The 10,344-nt window shown below is 33.2% G+C and overlaps 1 protein-coding gene across 6 annotated transcripts in view; it reads right to left on the bottom strand.

Annotated features, from left to right (window-relative positions):
* POT1 (protection of telomeres 1) overlaps nucleotides 1-10,344 on the bottom strand; it is a 108,826-nt gene that overhangs the window by 36,510 nt on the left and 61,972 nt on the right. For 5 of the 6 annotated variants that reach the window (XM_017517550.2, XM_037734576.1, XM_037734577.1 and 2 more), the window contains 2 exons: nucleotides 9,243-9,373; nucleotides 3,113-3,403 (listed from right to left, as the gene is read on the bottom strand). In XM_017517550.2, the coding sequence (XP_017373039.1) occupies nucleotides 3,113-3,403; nucleotides 9,243-9,373 (422 nt within the window). The remainder of the gene's footprint in view (nucleotides 1-3,112; nucleotides 3,404-9,242; nucleotides 9,374-10,344) is intronic. The other variant, XM_017517553.2, reaches the window with a different exon arrangement.

The following is a 10,344-nucleotide window of genomic DNA, read 5'->3' as shown; positions in this document are numbered from 1 at the left end:
CAGTAGAGACGGGGTTTCACCATGTTGACCAGGATGGTCTCGATCTCTTGACCTCGTGATCCACCCACCTCGGCCTCCCAAAGTGCTGGGATTACAGGCGTGAGCCACCATGCCCGGCCTTGTACATATATTTTTAGTGTGTAAATGAAACTACCGTAATCACTAAGTAAACTATCATGAAATTCTATCTCAACAAGTATATGTCTAAAATGTCATTTTATGGTTACAAAGTATTTTATGGTGACATTTATAATGTTATTTTATGGTCTTCCTACACAAATAGTGTACACAATTCTCTATTGTTAGTATTTGGGTTTTTTCTAATTTTTCTACCATATTCTTATTTTTGTACTCTAAGAAAGATAATATATTCTTTTAAATGTACCTTTGTAAATATTTTAAATTATTTCCTTAAGATAATGAAAATAAAATTGCTGAGTCGAAGGGTACAAAGAGACTTTTGAGGTTTACTTTTAAATTATCATAAGAAAGCCTTACTAATTTTTATTTTTATTATACTTTAGGTTTTGGGACACATGTGTAGAACATGCAGGTTTTTTACATAGATATACACATGCCATGGTGGTTTGCTGCACCCATCAACCCGTCAGCTACATTAGGTATTTCTTGTAATGCTATCCCTCCCCTAGCTCTCCAGCTGTCAATAGGCTCTGGTGTGTGATGTTCCCTCTCTGTGTCCATGTATACTCATTGTTCAACTTCCACTTATAAGAGAGAACATGAGGTATTTGGTTTTCTGATCTTGTGTTAGTTTGCTGAGAATGATGGTTTCCAGCTTCATCCATGTCACTGCAAAGGACACAAGCTCATCATTTTTGATGGCTGCATAATATTCTGTGGCATATATGTGCCACATTTTCTTTATTCAGTCCACCACTGATGGACACTTAGGTTGGTTCCAAGTCTTTGCTATTGTGAATATTGCTGCAATAAATATATGTGTTTTATAATTCTTTGGGTATATACCCAGTAATGAGATTGCTGGGTCTAATGGTATTTCTGGTTCTAGATCCTTGAGGAATTGCCACACTGTCTTCCACAATGGTTGAACTAATTTTATATTCCCACCGACAGTGTAAAACCATTCCTATTTCTCCGCATCCTCTCCAGCATCTGTTGTTTCTTGACTTTTTAATGACAGCCATTCTAACTGGTATGAGATGGTATCTCAATGTTGTTTTGATTTGCATTTCTCTAAAGACCAGGGATGATGAGCTTATTTTTTCGTATGGTTGTTGGCCACATAAATGTAGTGTCTATTCATATCCTTCACCCACTTTTTGATGGGATTGTTTTTTTCTTGTAAAGTTAAGTTCCTTGTAGATTTTGGAGATTAGCCCTTTGTCAGATGGACAGACTGTAAAAATTTTCTCCCTTTCTGTAGGTTGCCTGATCGCTTTGATGATAATTTTTTCTGTGGAGAAGCTCTTTAGTTTGGCTCCGATTTGTCAATTTTGGCTTTTGTTGCCATTGCTTTTTAGTCATGAAGTCTTTCCCCATCCCTATGTCCTGAATGGTATTGCCTAGGTTTTCTTCTAGGATTTTTATAGTTTTAGGTCATACGTTTAAGTCTTTAATCCATCTTGAGTTAATTTTTGTATAACGTGTAAGGAAGGAAGGGATCCAGTTCCAGTTTGCTGCATATGGCTAGTAATTTTTCCCAAAATCACTTATTAAATAGGGAATCCTTTCCCTATTGCTTTTTTTTGTCAGTTTGTCAAAGATCAGATGGTTGTAGATATGTGGTGTTATCTCTGAGGCCTCTGTTCTATTCCACTGGTCTATATATCTGTTTTGGTACCAGTACCATGCTTTTTGGGTTACTGTAGCCTTGTTGTATAGTCTGAAGTCAGGTAGTGTGATGCCTCCAGCTTTGTTCTTTTGGCTTAGGATTGTCTTGGCTATAGAGGCTCTTTATTGACTTTTCAATGTTGTGTTTTAAACTAACATTTATATGACAGTTGTTTTCACTTATCTAAAAAAGTTATCTGCTACAACTGGATGCAGGCATATGCAATGTTTCTGTAGAGAGAAAATGCAGACTTAACTATTTGAGCTAAAAGTTGGCATATTTTATCTTAGAATTTAAGAATTTTCTAAAAACATAGTGGTCAAAAGATAGAATATGCCTCACCGCATAGTAGTAGAGTCTTTGTCATTAGAAGTGTTCAGTGGCTAGCAAATGCTGATTTGTTAAGAACATCACTTTTGCCAAAGTATGACTGGCTGACCTAAGATTTTGATTTTATGTTGCATTAGCTTCAGTTTTATCGTATTTGATTTATTTAACTTTATGCATAACATGCATTTACAACTTTATCACAGTATTCCATGTGTATATAAATGTGGTATTTTCAACTGCAAAAACTTTGTATTTTACTCAATGATATCTAACTTCTCTGTTCTTTAATATGGGCAAGGTGTAAATGATAATAAACCTAAACTCCAAGACTTGTCCAAGTGCCACTGCACTCCATTTCTTGCCTTATTTCAAAGAGAGTATAAAGCAATAACCACAGGAACAGGACATCCAGCCTCTCCAGAAGTTATTTTCTAAACTGGGATAGGTGGAAACGGAGATTTGATGGGTCTTAAGTTACTTTTATATCTTACTGATTTAAAAGTAAAACATAGTAATAAAATTGCTTCAAAACTATCCATGATATGCCTATGAAGTAGGCAGTGAAAGACATAGGAAGAGAACCCAACATCAATGGGACAAAAAAGTAACTGAATGAGAGGGAAGGTGACCTTGACAGGGAAACAAAAATATTCATGTATATGACTAAAAACCATAAGATAATAGAAAACAAGTCTACATATTATTAATACTAAAATTTAAAAAATACATGTCATACTATATTTAACATGTAGATCTGATAACACTGTATTTCTCTAGAAGAAAAGTGTAAAATTTTAGAGAAGAGTAGAGCTGCAAGAATATTGAGGTTCATCAAAAATAGTTAAAATTTAAGTTCTTAGTATAATATAGAGTGTGCCTATTTATCTCATCAGAATGCTGAAATATAAGCTCTTTACAGACATGCAAGTGGTGCTAACTTATAATTTCAAGTATTAAAAAAATACATACCTTTAGAAGAAATGATGCTCCATCCACTTCTGCTTTGCCCAAGAGCTGACAAGTCAGGTCAAAATACTGCATTGGCTGAACATCACACAATTTTAGTAATGTCCAAGATGGTGACATATGAGTAGATGCCCAAACACGTAAGGCTTCTACCATTTTGTGGTCCTCTGTAGTGAAGTTAAAATACTTGCTTGAAGTACGAGGTATGATAGGTGCTCCCAAAGTTCCCTCAAATGTCAAAGATGCAAAGCCAGGGCTGGTGATACCCTGAGTCTCCTTTTTATACACTTGAATCTAAGAAAGTAGGGCAAAGTAGAAAACAGATACAAATAAAATGGCTTACTGATGAAGAATCTGTGAACCAAAGAAATTGGAAAGATTATCAATTTTGTCAGCATAATTAAGAGAGGGCATTTTTAAAAAACTATTTTTCAGTTAATTAGCATATGAAATTCTAAACTCAACTGGTGCTATATCAAGATACAGAACTATCATGTAAACTGTGAACCTCTATGCAAAGTTCATTTATATTTTTTAAAGAGCTAGGTAGTAGTCTCCCTAAGCCTATCAAGCTTGCATTTTTACATTTTATTTATTAGTTTTTTATTAAGGTGTAATTTTTACTAGGAAAAAGGATCACAAATGAGAGTGACTTATGAATATTATAGAAAAGACCAGAACACTTGAAATATGAGAATATAAGGTGAATAAAATGCAGCTCAGGCGAAGGTTTAATCAGTGACTGAGAGCACTGAGACACCTATGAATAACTCTTCAACTTCTCAATGTCTACTTGGAATCAATATTGTTCTACTATGTACTTTCTACTTTCCATTTCATACTTACCACTTCCTATTTTACACATTCTACTTCACAAATATAACTTTTCAATGGTATAATTCTATTTAATTTTTATTTAATCCTTGCTCTTCAGATTAGGTAGTTTCTAATGATTTGTCATCAATTTAACATACAGTATATCTGATTTAGCCCATCCAGCAGATTTTTCATTACATTTGTTCTTTTCAGTGACTGAATTTCTGTTTTTTAATAGTTTCTACTTCTTTCCCTGCTGAAATTTCTTATCTTTTCATTCATTTAACATCTTCCTTTAATTCACTTAATGTATTTTTGCTTTAATTCCCTTATTTTTTAATTTTTATTTTTGAGAAGGGTCTTGTTCTGTCACTCATATTGGAATGCAGTGATGTAATAACATTTTACTGTAGCCTCAACCTCCCAGGCTCAAGGGATCCTTCCACCTCCACTTAATTCTTTGAAAGTCTGTGTAATATCTGCTTTAAAGTTTTTGTTTAATAAAGACAACATCTGGGCTACCATGGAGTTGGTTTGAAATGTCTATGTTTTTTTCTTTTTTCTTGACTAGGTATAACACTTTCTTGTTTTCATGTCTAGTGTATCTTTTTTCTTTACTAGACATCATAGATGATATATTGTAGACTCTGAATTACGTTGGCTTCTTCTGACAAACATTAATTTTTGTTCTTGTTGCCACTGAGTTGTTGTCTGGTCATCTTAAACTCATGAATGCTTGTTTTTATGCTTTGTTATCTGTGGAAATCCCAAAGTCTTTTACCTTGATGAGACTCACTCTGCAAACTCTCTGTGAAGTCTTCTCTGTAGAACTTGTTTTAGGCTTTGATAAAACATGTGTAGAAAAGGCCTTAACCTAAGATGTGGACCTTTGTGAGTTATTTTGGGGCTGTAACCTTTGCGCTTTCTCAGCTGAATGCTCAAGGTATTAAAGAGGTATTAACAAGGTTATTTGTCCCTGACTATCTTGGACTTCCAGCACCCCCATTTCTAGACCTGTAGTGTGTGTTTCATGTTCAACATGTTCAACCACACAGCAGCTTTTGTAATCCTTAAGTAGTTCTACCCTGCCATGTGCAGCCTGGCTTTCAATCAAGTACTCAAGACCAACGCAACCGTGGTGGGGTGGACTTTTAGATATCCCCTTCTGCATAACTCTTTCCTCTCTGGTTTCGTGTTGCAAAAATTCCAACTTTCAGCTGCCTTGAACTCTGACTTTAGGTATAGCAGGACCACAGCTTGCACTTCAGCTTACTGTGCAGTGGTTGAGAAAATGTCTGTAGGCAGGTATGTGGTCACGATGGGGCTCACTTCATAAGTTTCTCTTGGCTCTGTGATCATAACTACCCATTGTCCGATGCCTAAAAAACAGTTGTCTCATATGTTTTATGGGTCTTTATGGCAGTAGGGCTAGTACAGTACAGTTAATTTTTCATAAAGCAGAAGTTCACTCTGCAGATTCTAACTATACTTGCCTACAACTGATCAATTACCTAACTTCTCACTTTTAAATGGGTTCTACTTGATGTATATGCTGCTTCTCTTTTATACTGCAATGTCTGATTGATTTTTGGTTCTGTGATCATCATTGTTATCACCAATTCCAGGCTCACTAGTGTAGAGCATTTACCAAAGCTTGCCTCTGCTGATTATCACGGTAAACCAGGACAATCTTCCAGCTTAGGTGTGTTGGTAACTTATTTTCACAGATCATTTATCACCAGGTCATCTTTGCTTGAGATTAAAAATCAACCTGAATTAGTCTACTTCTATTTCCACCACCAGCCTAGTCTGAGCCATCCTCATCTCATGTCTGTAAAACTGAAATAGCCTTCTAAAGCTTTTCCTTCATGCTTGTCCTTCAACAAACCATCTGTTATCCATGTGTTAGTAAGACTGATTTTTTTCAAAATGTTAACCAATCATTTCATGTTTACATTTAAAACCCTCTAAGGACTTCTCATTGTATTTAGAGTAAAATCTAAATAACTTACCCACCATAATTTCATCTTGTAACACCTCCCCTATAGCTGACTAGGATCCATGCTGGTTGTCTTTCTGTTTCTCCAATACCATGGTCATTCCTATCACAGGGCTTTGGCACCTATAGTGTCACGTGGTGGAAAACATTTTTCCTCAAATCTCAGTAGGACTTCTCATTATCATCAGTTGGGTCTCAACCCTTATATCTCCTCATTAGAAAGGTCTTTTCTGATTTTGCTTTATTTTCTTTACAGCAGCTACCACTACTTGAAATTACTTTGACTTATATGCTTACTTTTATATTGTCTGCTTCTCTGCATTAAAACAGAAGCCTGTACAAATAAATATACAATAAATATGTGCTGGAAAAAAGAAGGGTAGATCTTGACTCTTGCTTTATGGATATTTTTGTATGAATTATGATCATTGCAATACGAAAAACAGAAAAAAATAAATTCTGTCTAAAACAGATGTGTGTGCTTAGAATGACCTTGCTCAACTAAAGAACACAGGGCTATTCAAAGCTAGTGGAACTGTCAATATAAAGAATGTAGGGAAGCAAGACCTAAATATGAACAGTACATGAAAATTACAGAAAAATATAGTAACCTAGCTGGGCGTGGTGGCTCATGCCTGTAATCCCAGCACTTCGGGAGGCCGAGGTGAGTGAATCACAAGGTCAAGAGATGGAGACCATCCTGAACAAGGTAAAACCCCGTCTCTACTAAAAAAAAAACAAACAAAAATTAGCTGGGCATGGTGGTGCATACCTGTAGTCCCAACAACTCGGAAGGAGGCTGAGGCAGGAGAATCTCTTAAACCAGGGAGCTGGAGGTTACAGTGAGCCGAGATGGCACTACTGCACTCCAGCCTGGTGAACAGATTGAGACTCTGTCTCAAGAAAAAAAAGGAAAAATATAGTAACCCTAAATCTATGAAGCAGCCTCAAAATATATAAAAAAAAAATAAGAAGGCCTAAACCCCATTAACATTGCCTTAAATTATGAAGTAAAATCAACAGAGCTATAGGAAACAGACAAATCTATCATAGCAGTCTTTAAAACACAGTTTCAACAGCTGATAAGTAGATAAGAAATAAAATGAAAATCACCATCTGTTAGAATACAAAGCATCCACAAATTTCAAAATGCTTAACATTTCAGAGTACATTTTCTGACCACAATATACAATAGTAAAAAAAAAAGCAACTATTAAATAATTTAAATACATATAAAAAACAAATAATAATCGTTTAAAATTGGATTGAATATAATTCAATATATATTATTTGGATTATTTGAACATAATTCAAATAGAACATAGATGTTCGATATAATTCTATATATTATATTGAATAATAATTCAATATATATTCAATAATAATTCAATATTTTTTGAATTTTCATATTGATTTCCTGTCTGACTTATGGATTATTTATAAATTATTTATAAACCCATAGGTCAGAGAGGAAATCAATGATTAATATGTAAATTCAATTATACATTGAACTGAATGGTAATGAAGTTATGAGGAAGTAAAACCTGCTGGATACAACTAAGACAGTGCTTTAAAAATGTTTAGTCATAAGTGAATGTATGATAGAAGAGGTGGCTAAGAAATTATTACAGCTGTACAGTTATTTTATACAGAGACAATACTTCATCTTTACATTCATTTACATTTCTCTAAACCGTGAATGGAGCCATGTATGGTCTGTTAGTGTTTGTGTATAAGTTTTAACAAATTTTAACTTTTTATAATAGATTTGTATATATTTTATGATAGTAAATGACATACTAGCATGTACTTTATGCATTCATGACATATCTTTTAAAAAATTTTTTGGATATTTCTAGGCCAAGTAGTTCATCTGTAAGTTTTTTCAAATTGTTGAAAATCTCCAAAAAATTTCCAAAATACTTACTGAAAAAGTTCTGCATATAAGTGTACTCATGCAGTTCAAACCTGTGTTGATCAAGGGATAACTATATGCTGTTAGAGGTCATGAGACTCTTTACTCCTGGAGCGGGGGACACATTAATGATCTCCCTGGATGGGGAAATGAGAGAAGTTTCTGAAGTGTTGGCTATATGACTATGGTTATATTGTGAATGATGAAATGTTTATCTATTTGCTATTAAATAGTAACTTCCATAAACAATAACCAGAGTAACAACTAAATACATTTAAGAAGGGAGAGTGTACTATTTGAATACAAGTATATAGGATACAACACTGTGAAAAGTGAGCAATTTGCTGATGTTTGGATAAGCATGTATTACATTGCTACAATGATAATATTTCTATTTCTTTTTATCTTCACACAAATATTCTCTATTATCCTCCTATTCTGAAGGAAGCAGTATTAATAGGTCATAAGAAGTACTTAAGAATAGAACACAGCTGAATACTGTCCTTGTTTATGAACGTCAGACTGACCATGAAAGGCAGAATTAAACTGAAGCATTAGAAGAAAAAGACAACCAAGATGATAAAGGGGTTAAATGGAAATCCATGTAACACAGGAAAAGATGAAGAAACAGAAATGTTTAAAATCTAAGGAACTGAAAATATACAAAGTATTTAAAAGCTGTCCAAAACATCAGGCAGTAATTTCCAAAGAAAAATTCAAAAACTGCATTGAACAAAAATGTTCAATTAAATGAAGATTACAGGAAGAAGGATAATTTTGAGAAAATAATAATGCTTTGCAATCTAAGTTTTAAAATTTTTATTTTTAAAAACTGTGCTACTTTATCCTATTAAAAGCTTTCTTACATTTATTTAACTACAAGCATAATTTTCAAAGTACCTGTTCATATCTTAACATATTTCTTAAAAATGAAGACCAACTTAATTTGATATTATACTTAATATCTCAATGTTTTCAATGTACTTGAATTAATACAAGGAACAGGAAAGAATAATATAACCTCCTAACTTTTGTAAACATTTTTTCTTGTTGCCCTAAAACTGTTTTTTAAAACTTTAAAAAACAAATATTCTTTATAAAACTCTACAGATAAAACTTCTACAGCATTAGTCTATATTTAGAAACAGAAGACGAATGGAACTAGTCTTAATCATGGCATGTGATACATTTCTGGAGAACAAAGGCAAGTGGTTCGTTCAAATGAAGATGGTTCTTTCTGTAAATTATTTGAAGTCTGATACTATTTACATTACTGCTTCTTTTCTGAAAAGCCTGCTGTCATGTTGTAACAAAGCAACCATATAATTAATGCTAACTAGTTTCTGTGAACAATACAGAGTTCTCTTCAAACAAATATAAGTTCTAGACAGTATGAATTATACCTTTAGCCTGTGAAAGCGAACAATATCTCCATTTTTATAAATTATTGGAAGGGCTTCATAGTTTCCACTAAAGAGCAGGCAAGTTAATTTTACATTTGTCTGGTCCACAATTGTTACAACTGTGCAATAATCTGGAAAACACAAAAATATTTTACCGGACTTTCAATATTTTAAAATAAGAATATGGTTACTTCAAAACACCAAACTATATTCTTTCTTTTATTAAGTCTTCTAAGAAGAGGATTAAAACAGAGACATTTTCTTGGCTTTCCATACACGCTGCAAAATTATTTTGCAGAAATGTTCCAGAAAAATTAATTTTAGAAAGTTTAGTAAAACAAAAATAAAAATCTCATTCAGTGTAAATTGTCTGTAGAGAAAATAACCTTACTTACTGCTTCAAAGTTTATAAATTAAGAAACATAAACATGGTCAAATAAAAAATGCAATTTATAAAATAAACACAAATTTAGAATGAAAACAAAGGCTAAGATATTTGCAGGAGATGTGAAGAACATCTATACTGCCTAAAGAACTTATAAAATTGTTATAAAAATTAGGGTGATATAGTAAATGTGTCACACAAATGAATAAACAATTCATAGAAAACTATGTCATAATAAAAAACTCAAAAGAGAAAATGGTATTTGTTGCTAGTATTTTATAATTTAAACTGAGAAAAATTTAATATTTGGGTTGCTACAAAACGGTAACTTCAAACACTGGTAGTAATAAAAACTGTAATACATCCTGCCTTAAATTTTTTTTTAATTAACACATAAAAGATTGTATGTATTTATCATGTGCTATAGATGGTTTTGAAGTACACATACATTGTGAAATCACCAAATCTAGCCAATGAAAATACACACATTACCTCACATATTTTTGCAATGAGAACATTTTACATGCATTTTCTTAGCATTTTTCAAGAATACATTTTTTCACTATAGTCTCTATATTGTACAATATAACCCCTGAACTTATTCTTCCTAACTCAAATATTGTATCCTTTGACCACCATCTCCCCAAACCCTCCCCATAGCCACACAGACCCCTGACAATAACTGTGTACTCTACTTCTAGGAAATCAATTTTTCAA

The sequence above is a fragment of the Cebus imitator genome, unplaced genomic scaffold (assembly GCF_001604975.1).
Source record: "Cebus imitator isolate Cc_AM_T3 unplaced genomic scaffold, Cebus_imitator-1.0 Scaffold636, whole genome shotgun sequence".
Classification (NCBI taxonomy): domain Eukaryota; kingdom Metazoa; phylum Chordata; class Mammalia; order Primates; family Cebidae; genus Cebus; species Cebus imitator.
This window is presented reverse-complemented; position numbering and strand designations above follow the sequence as displayed.